General features: G+C 39.0%; 1 protein-coding gene across 6 annotated transcripts in view; it reads right to left on the reverse strand.

The window, feature by feature from the left end:
• Nucleotides 1-24,178, reverse strand: part of PSD3 (pleckstrin and Sec7 domain containing 3) — a 559,602-nt gene that overhangs the window by 31,159 nt on the left and 504,265 nt on the right. For all 6 annotated transcript variants that reach the window (XM_053578222.1, XM_053578223.1, XM_053578226.1 and 3 more), the window contains 2 exons: nt 17,939-18,096; nt 14,665-14,809 (listed from right to left, as the gene is read on the reverse strand). In XM_053578222.1, coding sequence (XP_053434197.1) covers nt 14,665-14,809; nt 17,939-18,096 — 303 coding nt within the window. The remainder of the gene's footprint in view (nt 1-14,664; nt 14,810-17,938; nt 18,097-24,178) is intronic.

Raw genomic sequence — 24,178 nt, forward strand, 5'->3', positions numbered from 1 at the left:
TATTCTGTTCCAGACATTTACTTCTCTGTTTTTGTGCCAATACCATGCTGTTTTGATCACTGTCGATTTATAATACAGTCTCAGGTCTGGTAGCATGATTCCTCCTGCTTTGTTTTTATTTCTGAGTAATGTTTTGGCTATTCGAGGTTTTTTCTGATTCCATATAAAATGAAGTATTTTTTTTCAAGATCTTTAAAATATGACAAAGGAGCTTTGATAGGAATTGCATTAAAATTATATATTGCTTTGGGTAGTATAGACATTTTAACGATGTTGATTCTTCCCAGCCATGAGCATGGTATGTTTTTCCATTTGTTAACATCTTCAGCTATTTCTTTTCTTAAAGTTTCATAGTTCTCTTTATAGCGATCTTTCACGTCCTTTGTTGGATAAACTCCCAATTATTTCATCTTCTTTGGCACTACTGTGAAAGGAATAGAGTCCTTGACTGTTTTTTCGGCTTGGCTATTGTTGATATACATAAAGACTACAGATTTATGGGTGTTGATTTTGTAGCCTGAGACATTGCTGTATTCCTTGATCACTTCTAAAAGTTTTGTAGTAGAATCCCTAGTGCTTTCCAGATATACGACCATGTCATCCACGAAGAGTGGAAGATTGATCTCTTCTGACCTTACGTGGATACCCTTGATCGCCTTTTCTTCCCTAATTGCAATGGCTAAAACTTCCATTACAATGTTAAAGAGCAATGGAGACAATGGGCAACCTTGCCTGGTTCCTGATCTAAGTGGAAATGACTTCTATTTAACTCCATTCAATATGATATTGGCTGTGGGTTTGCTTAGATGGCCTCTATTAGTTTAGAAAAGTCTCTTCTATACCAATTTTCTTAAGTGTTCTGATCATGAAGGATGCTGGATATTATCAGAAGCTTTTTCTGCATCAATTGAGAGAATCATATGGTCTTTATTTTTTAGTTTGTTTATGTGCTGAATTACATTTATAGATTTACGTATATTGAACCAGCCTTGAGACACTGAGATAAATCCCACTTCGTCATGGTGTATAATTTTTTTGATGTGTTATTTGATTCTGTTTGTTAGGATCTTATTGAGTATTTTTGCATCAATATTCATTAGAGATACTGGTCTATAATTTTTTTTTGTTTTTGGTTCTTTCCCTGGTTTAGGGATCAAGGTGATGTTTGCTTCTTAGAATGTGTTGGGTATTCCTTCTTTTTCTACATTTTGAAAGAGGTTTAGTAATATAGCTACTAGTTCTTCTTTAAAGGTTTGGTAGAATTCTGACATAAAGCCATCTGGTCCTGGGCTTTTCTTTTTAGGGAGATATTGTATAGTTGATGCTATTTCAGAACTTGATATAGGCCTGTTCAACATTTCCACTTCATTCTGGCTAAGTCTGGGTAGGTGGCATACTTTCAGGTATTGGTCGATTTCTTTCAGATTTTCATATTGCTGAGAGTAGAGTTTCTTGTAGTATTCGTTAAGGATTTTTTTAATTTCTGAGGGGTCTGTTGTTATTTCATTGTTACCATTTCTGATTGATGAAATTAGAGATTTTATTTACCTGGTTAGGTTGGCCAAAGGTTTATCTATTTTATTGATCTTTTCAAAAAACCAACTTTTGGATTTATTGATCTGTTGTATAATTCTTTTGTTTTCAATTTCATTTAATTCTGCTCTGATTTTGGTTATTTCTTTTCTTCTGCTGGGTTTGGGGTTGGAATGTTCTTCCTTCTCCAGTTGCTTGAGATGTCCCATTAAGTTATTAACTTCCTCTCTTTCCGTTTTCTTGAGGAAGGCTTGCAGTGCTATAAATTTCCCTTTTAGGACTGCCTTTGCAGTATCCCATGGGTTCTGATAATTCATGTCTTCATTGTTGTTTTGTTCCAAAAATTTGGTGATTTTCTTCTTATTCTTGTCTATAACCCATCTATCCTTCAGCATAAGGTTGTTTAGCTTCCATGTTTTTATATGGGTATGCACATTCCTGTTGTTATTGAGTTCAACTTTTATTCCATGATGATCTGAGAAAATGCAAGGAATAATTTCTATTTTTTAAAATTTGCTGAGGTTAGATTTGTGGCCTAGGATGTGGTCGATTTTGGAGTATATGCCGTGGGCTGATGAGAAGAATGTGTATTCAGTTTTGTTGGGATGAAATGTTCTGTAGATGTCTGTTAAGTCCAGATGTTGAATGGTTAAGTTTAAATCTAGGATTTCTTTGCTTAGCTTCTTTTTGGAGGATCTATCCAGCACTGCTAAAGGGGTGTTAAAATCTCCAACTACTATGGGACTGGAGGAAATCAAGTTGCTCATGTGTGTTAGATTTTCTCTTATAAATTTAGGTGCATTCTGGTTGGGTGCATAAATATTAATAATTGAAATCTCATCACATTGAGTATTACCTTTAACAAATATGAACTTATTTTGGTTGGTTTAAAGCCTATTGTGTCTGCAAATAGGATTGCAATGCCTGCTTTTTTCTGTTTTCCATTTGCCTGGAGTATAGATGACCATCCCTTCACCTTGAGTCTATATTTGTCTTTTAATGTAAGATGAAATTCTTGTATGCAGCAGATATTTGGCTTGAGTTTTTGTATCCAGTCAGCCAACCTGTGCCTCTTTAGAGGACAATTTAAACCATTCACATTAATTGAGAATATTAATAAGCCTTTCGAGGGTCCGGTGGACATTTTTAATCCTTTCGCAACTTTTGAAGTTAGAATTTGATCAAAATTTTCTGGGTGGGTTTACTTTTGTGCTGGAGGATTATGCTAGTCTTTATGGAGGATAGGTCTGAGAATATCCTGGAGAGCTGGTTTAGTTAAGGCAAATTTCTTCAACATGTGAATGTTGTTAAAGTATTTAATTTCTCCATCATAAATGGAACTCAGTTTAGCTGGGTACAGGATCCTGGGTTGAAAGTTATTTTGTTTTAGGAGATTAAAAGTTGATGACCATCCTCTTCTAGCTTGAAAGGTTTCAGCAGAGAGATCTGCAGTTATTCTAATATTCTTCCCCTTGTAGGTGATGGTTTTCTTTCGTCTGGCTGCTTTCAAATTTTTTTCCTTCATATTAACTTTAGTGAAATGGATTATGATGTGTCTGGGGGATGTCTTATTCGGGTTGAGTAGTGCTGGAGTTCTGAAACTGTCTGCTATCTAAATTTCAGAATCTCTTGGCATTATGGAAAGTTCTCCTTCATAATCTCATAGAGAAGAGACTCTGTGCCTTGTGAAGCCACTTCATTGCTTTCAGGGAACCCTATAAGAGAAATGTTGGTTTTCTTCAAATTATCCCAGAGCTCTCTGAGAGAGTGATCTGTTTTTGCCCTCCATTTCTCTTCCTGAGAGTTTGGGAGCATTTGAAAGCTTGGTCTTCAATGTCAGAAATCCTTTCTTCTGATTGCTCCATTCTGTTACTGAGGGATTCTATTGTGTTTCTCAGATCTTTGAGGGATACAACTTCTTGTCTCCATATGTCAAAATCTTTGGTCATTTGGTCTTTGAATTGATTGAATTCTTGAGACATCTTTTGGGTTACTGCTTGGAATTCTAATTTGATCTTATTTGCTATCCAGATTCTGAATTTGATTTCTGTCATCTCAGCTATTCGTTTGTGGATGGGATCTTGTGCTGTGTCTGTCCCATTGTTCCTTGGGGGAGTTGATCTACTCTGATTATTCATATTGCCAGAGTTTTTCCCTTGATTTCACCTCATGATTGTTTTTCACAGTTGCTTCTGGCCATCCTCAGTGTTGGGGAGGTGCCTCTCCAAGCGTAGACCCCAGTGGGATCCCTCTATTGTTGCTGGATCTTTGTATGGAGTGACCCTGTGTATAGCTCCTCTGGGGCTGCTCTAGCCAGGGAGTTCTGGTTGTGGGAGCAGCTCCACAGTGTGACACACCCAGATGCAGCAACTGGGCCGGGGGTGGTGTGCACCGTTCTGGTAGTGCCTGGCGCCCAGTGACCTTGGCACAGAGGACAGCAGTCTATGGCCAGTAGAAGGGCTCCGGAGGGCACACGGCTACCAGAGTCCCTGGCCAGACTAGCAGGCAGGTGTGGAGGCAGGGAGGGTACGGGAGGGAGGACGCAGGGTTGCGTGACTCCCAGAGTTCCTGGTCAGGGTGTGGGGAGGCCTGGAGGGCGGGGTAGCGGGTCTCGGCGTGGGGCCCGGGCGGGTGTAGCTCTTCCAGAGGTGTGGGAGGGTGCCGAATGCGGGTCCCAGCACAGGTCCGGGAGGGTGCCAATTGCAGTCCTGGTGCAGCTCTTCTGGGAGGTGCAGGTGGGTGCCTAGCATGGGTCCGATGCAGCTCTTCTGGAGGTCTGGGAGGGTGCTGATCACAGGTCCCGTGCAGCTGTTCCAGAGGTGGGAGAGTGCCGATTGTGGGTCATGGGGCATCTCTTCCGGAGTTCTGGGAGGGTGCGGATGTATAAGGGTCATGTTTTAAAGTACCCGTTTAGAGGGTGTGATTGTTTATTATGTGCCAACTTAATGGAGCCATGGGGTACCCAGATTAAACATCATTTCTGGGTGTGTCACTGAGGATGTTTCCATATGAGGATGGCATTTAAACCAGTGGAGTCAGTAGATGGCCCTCCTCAGTGCGAGTAGCCATCATCCAGTCCATTGAGGGCCTGAATAGAATAAGAGGTGTAGGAAGGGAGAATTTGTAATGGACATAATGAAGAAAGACAAAGCAGGAATCCCATTTTTTCCTCTTTTTTGTCTTTGCTCTTACAATTTTGTAGGGATGAATATATATGATTTTTATGAGACAACACAAGTAAAAGGCATTTCAGACAGGACAGAGAAATAGCTTATCTGGCAAAGTTTCAAGAAAGGACAATGATGTAGAAAATGGCATAAGCCTAACAAAATTGTTTTAAGTTAGGAAGTGACAATCTAAAAAGTATCATTAAGATATTAGATGCAAGAAAAACAGTTTTGGCCGTATGTCAACAGGTTTAAATAGGTAAGTCCTTTGACAATATATGCAATAATATTGCAATAAAATTTTATCTAAAGACAAGTTTCAGATGTCATTTAATACTGACATTTTCAGATAAAGGCCTAATACCCAAAATATAGAAGGACCTGAAACAACTTAATCACAAGGAAGCAAATAAATCAATTAAAAAATGGGCAATAGATCTTGCTATGATTTGAATGTGTCCCTTCCCAAGTTCATGTTGAAACGTAACACCCATTGTGTTATTATTAAGAGGTGGTACCTTTTGGGAAGCAAATGGGTTACTGTCTTACACAAGGGTTGAAGGGAACTAGCTTAGACCCCTTTTTGCCCTTGTGTTTTTCCAAGTGAGGATACAACATTTGTTCCCTTGGGAAGATGTAGCAACGAGGTGCCATCTTGGAAGCAGAGACCAGGCTTTCATTAGACATCAAACCTAGTGGTACCTTGAACTTGAACTTTCAGTCTCCAGAATAAGGAGAAATAAATTTGTTGTCCATAAATTACCCAATCTAGGCATTTTGTTATAGCAGTACAAATGGACTGAGGCAGACTTCAGCAGACATTTCTCAAAAGAAGGCATACAAATGGCCAACAGATACATGAAAAAATGTTCAACATCAGGCATACACAAATTAAAACCATAATGAAATATCATCTCATCCCTACTAAATAGGTGTTATCAAAAAAGATGAAAGATAAGTGTTGGTAAGGTTGTGTCTCATGTTGTTGGGAATGTAAATTAGTACAGCCATTGGAGAAAAGTGTATAAGGAGCTTCAAAAACTAAAAATAGAATTACCATATGATCTAGAAATGCCATTTCTGAGTATCCAGGCAAAGAAAATGAAATCAGGATCTTACTGCCTCACCATTAACAACAGTCAAGATGAGGAAGGAACCTAAGTGTCCCTGAACAAATGAATGGGTAAAGTAAATGTGGTCTATACACAACAGAGTATTATTCAGCCTAATAAAAGAAGGAAATTCTGTCATTTGCAACAACTTGGATGAACAAGCCAGGCATGGAAAGACAAATACTGGATGATTTCACTTATGTGTGGGATCTAAAACAGTAGCAGTTATAGAAACAGGCAAGAGAATGATGGAGGTCAGCAGGCAAAATATTGGGGAGATGTTGGGAGAAAGACACACAATTTAAGTCAGACAGGAAAAATAAGTTTAAGAGTTTTATTGAACATCGTGTGAACTATACATAATTGTAATGTACTGCATCTTTCAAAACTGCTAACAGAGATTTTAAGTGTTCTTTCCATAAAAAGTGGTAAGTATATGAGGGGATACATATGTTAATTAGCTTTATTTAATCATGCAACAATTATACATCTGTCAAAACATTGCATCCCATAAAAATATATAATTATTATATGTCAATTAAATTTTTAAAAAATTTATTTTTTTCCTATGTATACAGAACTTTGAGGGAATTTTCCTATTTTCCTTTCAAATAGCAAGCTCTAATTTCATGAGAAAGTACTGCTTAACTGATGAGGCTTTGGGAGGAGGCAACTGGACTGTTGGAGCCCTTGCCGTGTCCCATAGTCCTCAGCAGTGAGTCAAGGGCTAAGCCACAGCTGGCGCCTTCCTGTCCTGATGCACATCTTGGGACCAAGGTCCAGAAGCCAGCTCTTTATCCCTTGATACCAAGCATAAGACTGACTTATCACAGAGAGCAGGATGAAAGATAGCTGTGAAAATAAAAGGAAATGGTGACAGAGAAATACAAATGAGAGGGAAAGGAGGAAGAAGGGGTCTTGAGAGCACCAGGTGGAGGAGAAAACAGTTGACCAGGCATAGACCCTCACTGAGCACCTCTACCTGCCAGGCACTCACTATCCTGGTGCTGGGCAGAAATGGGAACAGCCACAGTCCTACCACTAGTCCATTTTTTCCTTTTCTCTTAAATCTTCCAGTGTCTGGTACAGGACCGAGTAGGGAAGATGGTATGTTGCAGAGTTTTGGGCTTATAGATGTCACCTAACGTTAACGAATACCTTAAGCTCTCTGAAGCTGAGAGCCAGCATCACGTCTTACCTGTTTTTTACAATGCTCAATAACTAATATATTACCCAATCTCTCTATATATATAGATGAGGGTGTGTATGTGTGTATGTATCTATCCCCTAGTAAATGAGAGCTGAACACATGGATTTCCTTTTTGAAGTGAAGGTCAAGAGGAGGAGTCTCAGATTCTTTCCTCTGTTCTGTCTTAAGGAAGAAAGATTTAAAGTAATGACATTTCCAGGAGTTGGCAAAGCAACTTACAAGTCAAGCTACTAAAAACTAGAGCTGTACCAAACTCAAGTGGTATAGAATTTAGAATAAAGAGCATCTACCCTTGCATTAGTTTGAAGGGGGCTGTTGCTGAAAGCACCATTCAAAACATTTTCCCCATAATTTCATGTTTAAGATAGCTTCAGACCATAAGCACAGTATTTAATGAGCTCAAGCACAGTAACTTCCACATTTATTATTTTATTATTATGTAAACATTTATTATGTTTATTATTTTATCGAGCACTTCATATATGTTGAACACAGATCTCTAAGAAATGAATAAGAAATCTATCTATTCTGGAATAGTGTGGACACCATTTAAGGCTATGCCAAGGAGTCTGAACTGCATCTGATTGAAAAAAATGAGCCAGTTTAGGGTAAGTGACATAATTAAAATCCTATGTCAGCTGTGACTGTGAAGGACAGCTTTGTCAATGTTAGAGGGAGAGAGATCTTTGGTGGTTTACGGAAATAACCTGGGTCACAGTTTTCCCAAGTGTGGTTTGTCTGTACCCCATGCACGATGATCCATTGGGGAGAATTTTTCAAATCAGTAGTGAGCTAAAATTCATCTACCTTATAAAAATCCTTGCATCCTCTAACTGGGCGGAACTTGTTTATGAGCTCTAAAAGATCTTTAATGAATTCCTAAAGCACTGGGGAAAATTTTAAATTTAAAAATAAATCTGAGCACTCTAAAATGTTAGTTTCCTAATATTTACTAGTAGGACACGACACTGGAACATACCTGCTCAAATATTTTATACTGATAAGGCGAATGATCAAAAAAGTTAGGAGAGCAGAGACCCAGATAAAAGATGACAAAGTCTGAAGTAAGAAGTGTGACTAGAATATGAATGACATTTAAGAGATCAAAGTAACAGGCTTTGGGGCTGGGCAGGTAGAACGCGATGCTTTTGGACAGGAAGAGGCAATTACAATGACTTCCTCCCCTAAATCCCACAGCCCTCATGTCTGCCCCTCTGTCTGTCCCTTAGCACCACCACCTCACGGTCAAGTCACAGGATAAAATGAGGAGCAGGGGGTATGTCAATGCAAGAAGCACCCACAGGATACTTCCCTGTGTTTCTGACAGTGTCCATCAGAAGGCTGAGCCCAAACAACATTCAGTGGTTATCCATTGATTCCAACTTTTGTAAGAGAATGGCTGGAATTCAAGGAAGAAAACAGGCCTAGATATGAGGAGATGGTGACTTTCTAGGGTACGAGTCTTCAGGGAAGGAAGGACAGACCTAAGGGAGGTAGAGATTATTGCAGCGTTTCTAAGGGCGATTGCACCACCCTATGGCCAGGTACTGGGTCTGTACTAGAAACATACATATTCCTGGGGCCCCACTTGGACCTGAGCAACCCGAAGGGGCTGAGATATGGGCATTTTATACAAGTCCCCAGAGAATTCTTGAGCACATCCAGGTTTGAAAGTGACTGCTTGGGTGGGTAGGAAGGGAGGTCCTGCCTGGATCCTGAGAGGGCTGACCATAAGACTGTTGGGAGAGCTACACCAGTAGGGGAAACAAAACTTGAATTTTCCAGTTAAAATTCCCACAGCCAACAGAAGTAGAAAAATATATTCTGGCAACACTGCCATGAAAAACAAAGAAGGTGATTCCTCCCACACAGCAGGGTCGTTCAGAAAGAACCATGGTACATGGCAATAATCAATTTTAATAATTAAGGCTAATGTGTTTTACATAGAAGAATAAATTAAGGAAAGGCCCACAAATGACAGGGTGATGAACAATGCGTCTTACAAAGTAACAAACAACCTTTTAATTAAACGTTTAATTTTTCCCTAACACTGTTTATCATTTTTTTTCAGCTGGGCACTCACATTGTTAGACATGTATTTTGTAAATTGAAATTATCCCAGAGGTCCTGGTGTTTAAGGGAGCTGGAGCCAGGTTGCAGGCTATGAAGAATGGGAAGACGGCCAATCTCACAGATTAAGGACCACTGGGCTTAAACAATGGTTCTCAGTGGGTATGGGATAGATTTTGATTTCAGCAGACATTTGGCAATGTCTGGAGACATTCTTGGTGGTTACAAATGGGGTAATGCTATTGGCTTTTATTGAGTAGAGGCTGAGAATGTTGCAAAGGATCCTACATTTCACAGGATATCCGCTTGCAACAAGGAATTATGTAGACCAAAATGTCAATGGTGCCAAGGTTAAATATGCCCTTAACCTTGCTGTGGTTACTGGTGCTGGGGAATTCATCTGGACACATATTCCAGGGTTTTCTGGGGGGTATACTATGACTCCAGTGCAGATATCTCCCAAAAGCCTTTATCTGAAGTCAAGGATACACATCAAACACCTGCCCCGGGCTGTGTATGAACTAATTCTTCTCTCCGCCTTTATAGCCTATTCTTTCTCACATGCTTAACTTTACATATTTGTTTTCTCAAGGGTACAAATCTTTTGAAGAAATAAACATCATGATCTGGGCAAAGAAATAATACGTAGTTGGTGATAGAAAAACCCTTAAAGACATTGTATTTTTATTTATTTGAGACAGTCTCACTCTACTCATGGTGGCATCATAGCTCCATAGCAATCACAAACTCTTGGGCTCAAGCGATCGATCCCCTTGCCTCAGCCTCTGGAGTAGCTGAGACTACAGGTGCCTGCCACAATGCTCAGCTATTTTTTAGAGATGGGGTTTCCCTCTTGCTCAGGCTGGTCTTGAATTCCTGAGCTCAGGCAATCCACCCACCTTGTCTTCCCAGAGTGCCAGGGTTACAGGCGTTGAGCCAGCACACCCAGCCTTTAAAGACATTTCAGAACCATCTTCTCATTTGCTAGACAGAAAACTGAGGGCTACAAAGACTCAGTGTTTGTAACTGAAGGGGAAATCATTTTATTTCTTTCCAAAGAAGTTCAATTCCTGACACGGTGTGGTCATCTCGTTTTAGGGAACAGTGGAGGATACTTCTTTTAGTTGTTTTCTTGTTTAAAATCTTGAATCTACCAGTTTGATCATACGTAATACACATTTTTTCCATCTTTGTGGATTTATGTTCAAAACAAGGAAAAATATAAAAAAAATACATTCTATTTTTAGTTCCTATATAAGACATTTGTTTAAGATAAGAGGCTGCCTTGATAAAGGCACTTGCTTGCCTGTTCTGGTAAAAACACACACACACGAATGAACAACTATTTTAAATATATCTGTAAATGATAAAAAACAGTATTTAAACTTCTCTGGGAAATAGATTTCTTACATTCAATATTTTTAAAGACTTAAAATTTCTATACTCAAGTCAACTGCAAAGTGATTTCATAATTAAACTAGTAATAATGCTTAATTTTAAGAGGAAAAAAATGTACAGAGGTTATCAATCTCCACTATATTGTTATTGATAAATGACAGTTACTATCAATTGTTACTAAATCGAATTGATATAGCGAATGTATAAAGAAAACTTCTAAAAAAACCCACAGAAACAGATGAACACCTTCATTTTCATGCGCATGTGTCTTATTAGTATATTAGCCATACAGAAACAGGAAAACAGGACATTTTTCAATGCAGATTGAAAAATTTTTCATTTTTTCACTGCAGATTCCGCAGTGAGGGAAGAAAACTCACCATGTTGCTTTAAGCTACGTAATTCTTCTGAGAATGACATACTTATTAATGTCCATCTTTAGTTTAACTCACCTTCTCTCTTGGATCTTTTATAGAAGTGAATGTGAGACATTACATATTGAAAAATGACAAGTGGTAAGTCTAGAGGAAAATTAATAAAACACAACTCTTTTTTTTTCTTCTTAAGAGATGAGGTTTCCTTTTGTCTCCCAGGCTGGAGTACAGTAGCATGATCATAGCTCACTGCAGCTTTGAACTTCTGGGCTCCAGCGATCCTCCTGCCTCAGCCTCCCAAAGTACTGGGATTACAGGCACACACCACCATGCCTGGCTCAAAACTGAATTTTTGAGTTATTTTTTGCTTCTAGTTTGATTTTTTTCCCCTCCCCTTACCTTGTGTAATGAGGTTTGCCTTTATAGGATATACACTCTTTTTCTGTTTATGTGATACATTGTGTGTTTTAAATCCCCAAATTTAATACAAGGACATGCATTTGCTTAAACAGTTTACATTTGAGCTGGGGAGGTGGAGAAGTCAGCCAATGTATTTTCTGGTCACTAATAAAAGCTTTCCCTTTCTCTGAAAGTCTCAGAGTATTTATTGTCCTTAAAAATTAAAATGCCATGCTGTCCTCTAAGCTGATCTGGCTTGGTCCTTTCTACCCTTAACAGCATGCTTAATAATGTATTAACTACATAGTGATAGTAAAGCTTACATAATAAGCATCCAATAATAATTGTGTGTTAATAATAACTGTGAGTTAAAAAACAAAACAAAAACTTTCCTGAAACACATCTCCTCTATTCTTTCTACTCAGGGTTTTACGATTTACTACCTTTCATTCCCTTATCAAGGAAGATCAACGTAGTTCCTGTTCTAATAATCATGATACCAGAGATAGCAGTTTCATTCCACTGGAACTACTTTTGCCAGGATTATCCAGTGACCTCCCAGCCACTTAATCTGACAGGTACTTTTTGTCTTTTTTTTTTTTTTTTTTTTTCAGTTTTAGCTGGGGCTGGGTTTGAACCCGCCACCTCCGGCATATGGGCCAGCGCCCTACTCCTTTCAGCCACAGGCGCCACCCCTTTTTGTCTTACTTTTACCTGGCTTTGCCCCCTTGGCACACCATTCTCCCTTTTTGGTGATTTATTTAAAATTTTGTTTTTGCTTCTCAAGTGTCTTAGTCTGTTTTTGGTCCCTACTCAGTGCAACATTTGGAGTAAGAAAAAAGAAAAGGCTTCAGAAAGGACTAAGAAAAGAAGCAATGGGGAGAAACCAGGAGACAGGATGGTGACGCACAACACAGACCCCAGCTGCCCCAGCCGGAGTGACAGCCCTACTCCGCCACTTCAGCGAATCACTGCAACTGTCCATCCCACACTCTCGAGATCTCTCCAGTATTTTCATCCTATCCATTTCCCTGCCACTAAGTTAATTTTCCTCTGGGTTACCAAAACTTCTTTTAAAATAGGGCTTTCTGTGTTTAGTACCAACTTCTACTTGTTTTCCTACTACTCCAATGAGAATAATTTTTACAGTATCAATTTGATCACATTATTCTCCTGTTGCAAATGATTATCTGAAGGATGCTGGGAACCACTGAAGCACCCCAAATCCTCCACATGCCAAACAAGGCCTTTTGTAATTCAGCCTCTGCCCCTCCCACCCCCAGAGATGCATTTCCTGCTGTTTCTCAGCACGCTGAGGTGACACGTGGCATGGGTCCTGCACCCTGGTGCTTTCTCCTAGGCTCTGTTCCTTTGCTGAACCATTCCCTTACCTCATCCTACACCTCGCCTCTCTGCTTCTTGTCCTTCAAGCTTCCTGCTAGATATCACATCTGTTCCTTCACCTCCAACGCCAGGCAAGGTCCCTTCCCTGTGCCCCCATAGCACTCCAGATTCGTCCTTCTGGGTTTCGTTTGTCTTTCTAGCCCCAGGGCCTAAAACAGTCTGTGATGTGCAGCACATGACACATATTTATTAAATGAATGCACCACAATCATAATAATAGAGGTGTGTGGAGCAGCTGCTTAATACCTATACTTGGTGCATCATAGTCCAGATATGGATACTTCTGTTGGCTCGGAGCCTGTGGCTCAAGCGGCTAAGGTGCCAGCCACATACATCTGAGCTGGCAGGTTCGAATCCAGCCTGGGGCCTGCCAAACAACGACGACGGCCTCAGCCAAAAATTAGCCGGGCGTTGTGGTGGGTGCCTATAGTCCCAGCTACTTGGGAGGCAGAGGCAGGAGAATCGCTTGAGCCCAGCTACAGCACTCTACCTAAGGGGACAGCTTGAGACTCTGTCTCAAAAAAACCCCAAAAAATCTACTTCTGTTATTGCAGCAATAAGAGATTCACAAAGATAGCAAAGTAACTTCTCTAGCATGCATATAAGATATTTTGTTAGTCTACTCATGTACTGTTGGGCACTCAGGCAGTTTCCACATTATAGGGAGGAGGGGATGGGTAAATTCATAAGAGGTATGGTACAATGTTTCCTGCCTGGGTGATGGACACACTTCACTTTGACTCAGATAATACAAAAGCAATTTATGTAATCAAAATTTTTGTACCCCTGTAGTATTCTGAAATAAAACTTTAAAGTGCATAATTCAATGTTTTTTAATATGTTCACAGAATTGTGCAACTGTGTGTATTGCTTTTATAACAAAAAAAAATTGATCTAAGAAAACAAAAACAAAACAAAACAGCTTCCAAAAGCTTTAACTAGTCAATGGCAATGGGGAGGGGGGGCACTGCAGACAAAATCAGCAAATATGGCTTGTAGGCAATGTCCTTAGAATAGTTTTTTTTTTTCTTTTTTGGAGACAGAGTCTTACTCTGTTGCCCCAGGCTGTGCCATGGCATCATAGCTCACAGCAACCTCAAACTCCTGGGCTCAGGTGATCGATCCTCTTGCCTCAGACTCCCAAGTAGCTGGGACTATAGGCACATGCCACCACACCTGGCTAGTTTTTCTATTTTTAGTAGAGACAGAGTCTTGCTCTCACTCAGGGTGGCCTTGAACTTCTGAGGTCAAGGCCATCTACCTTTAAGATTCAAGCAATCTACCCACCTTAGCCTCCCAGAGTACTAAGATTACAGGTGTGAGCCACCATGCTCGGCCCGTAGAACAGTTTTAAGTGGAGAGGGGCATGATAAAATATGTTTTTTAGCAAGATTCATCTGCTAACAGAAGGATGTTTGTATAAATACATCTGTCATGTGCACTTTACCTTGATTAGCTTAGAAAACCCAAATGTCCCATTTAGCTCTGCCCTGGGGGTAGGGAAGGCCCTTCCCCACTGTACTGTGTGGATCCCTGAAAATATTTTTATATTCCTAATATAAGTGCTCAATAAAACAAATCAATGAATGAATGAATGGATGAAAGCCTGCTACCAAGTCAGGCTAGCACCCTAACATTAACCAGTCATTTAAAAATGAGGAGCTGTTAGTAAAGAAAAAGATAGGAAAAAAAAAAAAAAAAAGAAAGAAAGAAAGGAAAGGAACCAGGCAATTAAGATTAAATAGTAAACTAATCAATTTTAGAAACAAAATTAAAGACCGTGTTATACCAACCATGACTCAGGTGTGTTGGTTTCCTCCACGGCGTGTGGAAACAAGCACATTGCATTTCTGTTCCATTTGAACAATGTGCCCCTGACAGGGCCAGGTCTCCCATCTACCCCCCAAATATAGAGAACTATTCAAATACAAATATCAGTAAGAATGTCTAATGAAGTACATTTCTTCTAGGGTACAAGCACTGTCCAAATGATTTACCTGAGACAATTTTGTTGTAGTGGCAGGCAAAAGTGGACGGCTAAACTTCTTCTGAGAGCCAATGGCTGCTGGGAATGGTGGTGCAGAAAATACGGCCGCAACACAATTAATTTTGTTTATCCACCCTTGCATTTCCTCTGGACTCCTATGAGAAACAGACATATTGATATTAGGATGTTTCAAGATCTAAGTGTATCATACTTTGCCCATCACTGATTTAAAATGGCCCTTAAAAATAATTCCTTCTTCTTGGCATATTTAATCCCTGGCAAAACTTCACTGGAGACTAACATTCTGAACCATGACTAATAACTAGGTCAAGGCTGTGGAGACTATTATCATCATTGTGTAAGATTATGATTATCCCTCTAGGATATGGAAGGGAAAAAGGAGAAGCCACTTGACAATGAATATTTATTCATTAAACCCTGACTTTCTGTTTAATACAAGGCTAGGCCAAAAATTAATTATAAAATTAACTCATCTCTTTTAATCATTCCATTTGATTTTAGAATTCAACTGAAGCATATATTGATAGAGTAAATATAAAAGAATATATCCACTTTGGCAAACAGTTCGACAGTTTCTTCAAAAGTGAACTGTGAAGTTCACCATATGAAGTTCATTGTATGAAGTTCACACAATGCGGCGATTCTACTCCTAAGTAGGTATCTAAGAGAAATACAAACATGGAACTACATACAAAAATTTGTATGTCAATGCTCATAGCACCATTGTTCCTAAGAGTCAAAAGGGGGAAACGATCTGACTGTCCATCTATCAAGTAGCAAATGGATGAGCAAAATGTGGCCAATCCACACAACCCCAACACTCAGGAATAACGGGGAGAAACACTGACATGGGCTCAACGTGGGTGCTCCTCCAAGTCCCTGTGCTAAGCAAAATAACCAGACACAAAAGACCACAGAACGCATGAGTCTGCGTGGATGAAAGGTCCAGAAAAGGTGATTCCATGGAGACATAATGGAGGTTAATGTGTGGGGCTGAGCCTGGCAGTGACTGCAGAGTGGGCATGGGTCTTACCTCTGCAGTGATGGCAGTGTTCCAAAACTGGAGTGTGGTGATGGCTGCATCATTGTCAATTTGCCAAACAAACAAACAACCCCATTGACATGTATGTGTCAAATTGGTGAAATTTTATGATATGCAAAGTATATCTCAATAAGATTGCCAAAAAAAAAAAAAAAAAAGAAATCCACCTGAGTGGCGGTCGAAATCATCTGATGTCATGATCCTAGTTTTAATTTGTCATTATATACAGAAAGCCCCAAACTGGTAACACTTAATATTTGTGAATTCATAAATGGATGGTAGAGGCTGGGTGCGGTGGCTCGCGTCCATAATTCTAACACTCTGGGAGGCTAAGGCAGGTGGATAACTTGAGCTCACGAGTTTGAGACCAGCCAGAGCAAAAGCGACACCCTGTCTCTACTAAAAATAGAAAAACTGAGGCAAGAGGATCGCTTAAGCCCAAGAGTTGGAAGTTGCTGTGAGCTATGACACCATGGCACTCTACCCAGGGCAACAGCTTGAGAGTCTATCTTGAAAAAAAATTAAATAAATAAATAGATAAATAAATAAATGAATGGTAGAAATGATCATGAACCAGGATAGATTAGATTATCTACCATTTACATGATTAATAAACAAAAAGTGAAAAAAAATGTCAGCGAATTCTAAAGTCATTTCCTTTGCTGATTACTGAGGGAAATAACCACCTGCGGCCGCACAAGATACCAACTCCTTGCTGCGCCCCAAAGGCTCTCTGGGCTGATCTCTTCTGCTCCAGTGTTTGAACTGACTGATATCTACACTAATTCCTTCTGAAGTAATCAGATTTCCTTAGTTATTACACCTGGTATTTTACATGTGAAAAAAACATTAGGACATATGATAATTTTAAAGATTCTTTATGTCTAATAGATGTAATTTTACATCTTGCTGTTGGTCCCTTTGTGGTATTAACTGTCCTATTCAAATACCCCCCAAACCCTGTGTAACTTCCTTCCTTACAACTTCCCCTTACCTGATGTCAGCAACTCTATGCCTTCCAAAGTCTCATGGCCACCAATTACCAGAGTACCTGCTTTTGTTTTCATTTCTCGTTTCTTGACATTACAGTGCTCTGATCAACAAGCGTGCAGGTATGTCAAATTTTAGTTCTAGTGTCAATTGGGGTCAGCTGATACTGATATTTTGGGGGTGATTCTGAAGCGATGACTGACTGATGCTGTCTGCCAGACGCTGCTGCGGTGTGACCCCTGTCAAAATTCCTGCTCTAAAGGATCAGTACTGAAAAAGTCCAGTTTTCCCCTTCACAAACTCATGTGGCATGTTCCAATCTAATTTGCAGCCTGTCATTGGACCCCTTATTAAACAGGCAATCTATCCCGTTTCCTTACTCACAGTAGGGTTTTGTTTTTCCTCTTGTAGAATCACAGACTATGAGAGCTCAGAAAGAAATGAGAGAATAAAGCAGAAATTTACATTTACTGAACAGCTTCGATGTGCCAGGCGCTGTGTTAGTATTGCATACACTTATCTCATTTAATCCTTACCAGAACCCTATGAGATAAATATATATATATATATATATTTTGGAGACAAAGTCTCCTTTGTCATCTTCAGTACAGTGTTGTGGGGTCACAGCTCACAGCAACCTCAAACTCTTGGGCTTAAGCAATTCTCATACCTCAGCTTCCCAAGTAGCTGGGACTACAAGCGCCTGGCACAACGCCCAGCTATTTTTTTGTTTTTTTTCATTTAGCAGACCCAGGCCGGTTTGAACCCCACCAGCCCTGGAAGCATGTGGCCGGTGCCCTAATCACTGAGTGATGGGCGCTGCCAAGATAAACACTGTTATCTACACCAGTGACAAGCTAATATTCAAAGAGGTTAAATTATGTGCTAGGAGAAAGCGCTAGGGAAATGGTGATTTGAATCCAGGTCTATTTCACTCTGGCTGTTAAAGAACTTGCCTCATTGTATATTGATGAGAATACTGAGATTAGAGACGGTAAGTGGCTGACCAAGAGTTGCAGGGCTACTTTGTAGCAGATGAAAAATCTGGACCCCAGGCATCTACTTTACTTTAGTCTCTTTGGCAGTTTTCTCTCTAATGTAACCAGTTCATGACTTTGACTCTAACTCAAAAAATTTCCCCTGCAGAGCCTGTTCGTATTCCTCAGTATAAAGCGGTGCTGAGCGAAATAAAAAAACAATATAATGTAAAAACCAAACCAACAAAACATACTGAGTTTGAAAAAGCAAGACTCTCCAGTCAGCAGTTTTAAGTTTGAACACGTTTGGCTTCTTCTCGTAGTCCGTGGCCTTGGATGCCAGCGCATGGTGCACGCTCACGGCGTTTTTCAAGTCCTCTTCAGACAGGGCCTTTTCTGGCTTATATTCATCCTATAAATGGATACAAAGAACACAAACACAAAATCATTATCAGATTTCAACTTCTCTTTTTAAAACTTCAAACTATCAAAAACATTTTTAAGAAAATCCACAATACCAGGCTGGGTGAGGGGACTCATGCTTGTAATCTCAGCACTCTGGAAGGCCGGCTGAGTTCAGGAGTTCAAGATCAGCCTGAGCAAATCGAGACCCCATCTCTACAAAAAGTGGAAAAACTAGCCAGGCGTTGTGGGGTGGGCACCTGTAGTCCCAGCTACTTGGGAGGCTGAGGCAAGAGGATCATTTGAGCCCAAGAGTTGGAGGTTGCTGTGAGCTACGATGCCACAGCACTCTACCCAGGGCGGCTAAGACTCTGTCTCAAAAAAAAAAAAAAAAAAAATCACAAAACTATGTAAAAAAGGGAAATAGATGGTAAATAAAAATAACTCCTTGCAACCTCAAAAATGTCACAGAACATCAGGTTGTTTGAAAAATTTTTGAGAACAAGAAAATACACCTACCATTTTTGAAAAAGCTAATGTATAATAATTAAGGTAAATAGCTAAGGAAGGTCAAAGGCAGAAATATCTGTCACAGGCATTTTACAGAGATTTGAAATGAAGCTTGGTCTAACAGTGAGTATGATTTGGTTTCAGGATTAAGTGGATGAAAGCAAAAGCTTGCAGATATTCATCAACAGAATTATAGTGGCAGTGAAAACAATGCCATTGTAATTCTTTGCTCTTAAGACACTAAATGTTCTTTCTTTTTAGGCTAATAATATCAAAAGAAAATGAACAGTAAAATAAAATGATTACCCAGCTCTTCCTTTAAAAGAAAAGAAAATTATTGAGATTACTGAATCAGAAGTTTAGCTCTATTATCTTAAATTTGAAAAATAGGTAAAATTACATATAAAGGAAAGTATCATGAATATACGCAGTTTTATCTTTGGGCATTAACTACAGAATTCGTGGAGTTTGTAAAGGTTCTTCTATATGGTATCCCTCCACCAAACACAACTAAAAAAAAAAAAATCACAACTAGCAGAATAACAATTAGAATTTAAAACAAATCTGGTTCCATTCTATCTACTAGTTCTTGGTTTAATTAAAATTAAAAAAATAGTCCCAAATCCAATGTAAATATATGTATATTACCTATATACTACATAGGTTAAAACTATTATAGGAGATGTTTTTTAGAGTTTAAGTCCCCTCTTCCCCCTTCCCATATTTTATCAAAAACATGATAGGACACAGACTAGGTGAGGTGGCTCACACCTGTAATCACAGCACTCTAAGAGGCTGAGGCAGGCGGACTGCTTGAGCTCATGGCTTAAAACCAGCCTGAGCCAGAGTGAGACCTCCATCTCTAAAAATAGCTAGCACTGAGGTGGGCGCCGGTAGTCCCAGCTACTTGGAAGACTGAGGCAAGAGGATCACTTGAGCCTAGTAGTTTGAGGTTGCTGTGAGCTATGACACCATAGAACTCTAGTGAGGGTGACAAAGTGACACTCTGTCTCAAAAACAAACAAGAAACTCCCCCAAACCAAGACAGGATGCTAAATAAATTTGGATTTCTTCTATAAACACACATACACTCCACCTTCTGATTAGCAGTAAAAGCCTAAAGGGAGATATTGTTTGTTCTCTTTATAGAACCATAGACTGGTTCTATAAATTTTCAGAAAAAAATTACAATCTCACAAACCTCACCTGCCTTCTATATCTTTCTATAAATCAAGCAGTTCAGATATACTCTTGCCATCAACTCACACTGAGTCAAAACTAACAGCAGGCAAGTGATCCCTAAAGTGACAGTGCTGAGAGGCAAAGGTCTTTTCCTAACACGTAAAGTAAATACCAGTAGTAACATAAAGATTACCCAAATTTATAATGTTAAATGGTAAAACTTCTACTTTGGGATTGCAACAAGTCTTATTTTATCAAGTCTCAAAGGTTAAGAAGTGCTGCAGACAATGACAGTCTTCTCAAGGTATGATGAATAAAGAAAAATTATATAAATAAATTTACATGTATCTGTTTTTCTATACTTGCCATTACTTCACAGAACTATAATCCAGTTATGTTTTGAGGTCTCTCTATTTCTTTATAAATGAGATTCTTCTCAGTGATTTAACATTCCAAAGATTCAACAAAGCTCCTTCCAGGAGCATTTTTATTAGAGTGAAAGTTTCGAGGTAGACAAATACTGGGAATGTGGAGAAACCAGGGCCAAAACTACCTTCACAATTAATGCCACCCCCATTTCCATACATACTGATCCCTAACATGCCTGATATCTGAGCCTGCACAAACATCAGTGCAGAAACTGGCATATACCATTTTGATGTTCTAGGTCCATGATCCGCGCTTTCATCTTAATTCTTCTTCCCTAGTTGTTTTAAGTAAATTATTTTTTGTTTGGATTTCTTTTTTGTTTGTTTTTGTTTCTAACTGAGATTTTATTGGTTGTGTTGACCATCAGTACAGACATTTCAATTTGTACATAATTCTTAACATTTTTACCACAAATCTAAAAAGCCATTTATTATAATTTTTTTTTCCTGGTTTCTTTTTTTTATTGTTGGGGATTCATTGAGGGTACAATAAGCCAGGTTATACTGATTGCATTTGTTAGGTAAAGTCCCTCTTACAATCATGTCTTGCCCCCAGAAGGTGTGGCACACACCAAGGCCCCACCCCTCTCCCTCCTTCCCTCTCTCTGCTTTTCCTTCTCCCGCCCCCCTGCCATAACCTTGTCATTAATTGTCCTCATATCAAAATTGAGTACATAGGATTCATGCTTCTCCATTCTTGTGATGCTTTAATAAGAATAATGTGTTCCACTTCCATCCAGGTTAATATGAAGGATGTAAAGTCTCCATCTTTTTTAATAGCTGAATAGTATTCCATGGTATACATATACCACAGCTTGTTAATCCATTCCTGGGTTGGTGGGCATTTAGGCTGTTTCCACATTTTGGCAATTGTAAACAGTTACTCCAGTGACTTTCCAGCTATCTGGAGGCAAATTTTCCTTAAAAGGGTTATCAATTACCAGTATCTTCAAATGTTGATAAGCTGTTACATAAATCCCACCAATTCCCAATTTTATTTATTTTTTTTTTTTTTGTAGAGACAGAGTCTCACCTTATCGCCCTTGGTAGAGTGCCATGGCGTCACACAGCTCACAGCAACCTCCAACTCCAGGGCCCAGGCGATTCTCCTGCCTCAGCCTCCCGAGTAGCTGGGACCACAGGCGCCCGCCACAACGCCCGGCTATTTTTTTGTTGCAGTTTGGCCGGGGCCGGGTTTGAACCCGCCACCCTCGGTATATGGGTCCGGCGCCCTACTCACTGAGCCACAGGCGCCGCCCCCCCAATTTTATACTACATATTCAAATTTTTAATCCTTCACAGGACTGAAATATAAACACACATACATGCCACCTTCTGATTGGCAGTAAAAAAAGTTATTTGTTATCAAGAAAGTTATTAGGAAAACAGGACTACCACCACCAAAGATGTTACAGAGTGTACACAATTCTGACAGGGTGAGCCATGATCATGGGAGTGGTTTTCTTTAGGAAACAATCCTACTAAAAACAACATGGGAATAGAAGTAATTAAAAATGTTTAAGACATTACATGCAAGACTGGGACTTTGTATTGTAGGTATAAAAACTAAATCCCATCTATGCAATGTTAAGCTGACACCCATGACAGACAGTCAAGTCCTCCCAGAATTCAACATCCTGTACTATTTTCTGGTTGTACCAAAAAATACACCAGTAAACATTTCACTTCTTAAAAACAAAGCATTTACACTTAAAAAAAAATGGGATGTGGTGGGATTCCTTCCTTAAAAATGTTTCTAGAGCTACTAAAAAACTTGCATTTACAAAATAGTTGATTAAAATGTTCCTCTGAATTGTACAAGAAGGGAGACTTAGTTAATTACTTAGTTCTTTTGTTTTTTGTGTTTTTATAATTAAGAATTAAAGATTATAATTTTTTATAACCAAGAGGATAAACTGAAAAAATAATGTAATAATGTAATAATATAAGACATAGGAATTTAATCAGTACACTTGAATGTAAATACTCATCCCTCAAATAATAAACTTTTTTTTGTATGTCCATGGACCATTAACAAAAATGGTCTTTTTTGCACTATGTTGTGTTTCAAGTTCTCCTTGCATTTCTAATCTTTATTTTACATTTTAGTTGCCATGTTGGTTGGTGCATTTAGATTTATAACTATTATCTTCTGTATAACTGTGTGTCATTTGTTCCTTTATAATGCTCTTCCTCATCCTGTTAAGTGCTTAGTCATTTAAGATGGAAACTTAAAAGAATGTCTTTCTCCCATGAAAATGCCCTACTTCTCTACTCCTCACCCACATCAACAAGACTTTCAAAATATTTTCACTTCCCTCCCTCGTCTTCCCAATTAATATTAAATTTTGCTAAAATAGTTTAGTATGTTTTGTTCTCCAGTCATATTAAAATTATCTTGTATTATGCATTTTCTGTTTCAAGTTATTTTACACTTAGCTTATACCTTCTCTGAGCCTCTCCTTATTCTTACAGATGCGTGTCCAGGTTTCATTGCTAACTTGTTTATTTTTTCCACCTTGGCCTCTACTATTCCTTCGCTATTTTCTCTTCTCTCAAGTATTTTCTTCACATAAGTGATATTGTTTTATTTTTATTATCAAATATCTTTCACTTTCTCTGACTGATAAAGAACTGAATATAGGACTCATGGTTGCAATCTTTTTTACTTGTTTCACTAATAGTCTGCAGATGCTATTCTACCACCTTCTAGCTTTTGGTTTAATAGAAGTCCAATACCAGTCTGATTCTTTTTTCCCTTTTCTGTTTATTCTCTTAAAAATCTTATAGATAGTCGCTGGATCATGTGGTGGCTTTATCATTAATATTCTGAGGAACCTACATATTGGTTTCCATAGTGGTTGCACCATTTTACAATCTTTACAAATGCTTTGGTGCACAAGGGTTTCACTTTCCCCACATTCTCACCAGCATTCATTTTTATTTTTCTATTAAAACAAACGTATTATGGTATTGAATTTATATTTCTAATGGATGTTAAAGGTAAAACAGAAGACTTGAAATAAATTTTCGTTTTGTGGCAGAAAAAAAATCTTATAGTTTCTCTTTAATCTTAGAATTCAGGAATTTTTGTTAGGTTAGGCCTTGATTTTCTCATCCATCCAATCTGAAACTAAAAAATTCCCACCCTGATTTTCCTTTACATGATCCTTTATTTGGGCTAATACTGCTGATAGAGGCAGTCAACACAGCTGTGCACACTGGAGCTGCCACAGACCTGCACCCTATGCCAACCAGCAATTCTTTTACACATCCATGATAACCTATTTCACTCTGTCAAATGTACACACAACACCCCAACTTACCACAACTGTAGCTAAGAGCATGGGTCATGGAGTCAGAACCACCTAGGTTTAACTGACTAGTTCTGCTACATAATGTCATTATGCCCTTACACAGGTTAAACACAGGGAGCTTCAGTTTCCTCTATTTAGAAGTAGTGATAATGCCTTCCCTCTGAGTTGTAAATTAACTGTGATTTTTTTTTTTTTTTTTCCAGTTTTTGGCCGGGGCTGGGCTTGAACCCACTACCTCTGGCATATGGGGTCAGCGCCCAACCCTTTGAGCCATAGGCGCTACCCTGTGATGTTGTTTTTTAAACTCTTGATTATATTTACAGCCTAGTGGCATATAGATTAACCTTGCATTCTACAAGGTCAAACATGAAAATCAAACTTCGTGACTCTATGCCCTGTAAACACCTATATTTTGTGACCTCTTTTACCTTTTTCCTTCAACAACAATGGAATCCTGTGCTCTCAGATCAACCTCCATCAACCTTTTCTAGGACCCTTGTTTCATTACTTATTATCTTTCTTCTGTACTTTTAATTATTCTTTATCTACTGGCTTCTTCTTCGTGCTTATAAATATTCCCAAGTTCTCCACCATTATCTTTGTTAAGATAATAGTCACTTCCGGATAGCATTCTCTCTGCTAACTGCCATCTCTC

The sequence above is a fragment of the Nycticebus coucang genome, chromosome 24, assembly GCF_027406575.1.
Source record: "Nycticebus coucang isolate mNycCou1 chromosome 24, mNycCou1.pri, whole genome shotgun sequence".
Classification (NCBI taxonomy): domain Eukaryota; kingdom Metazoa; phylum Chordata; class Mammalia; order Primates; family Lorisidae; genus Nycticebus; species Nycticebus coucang.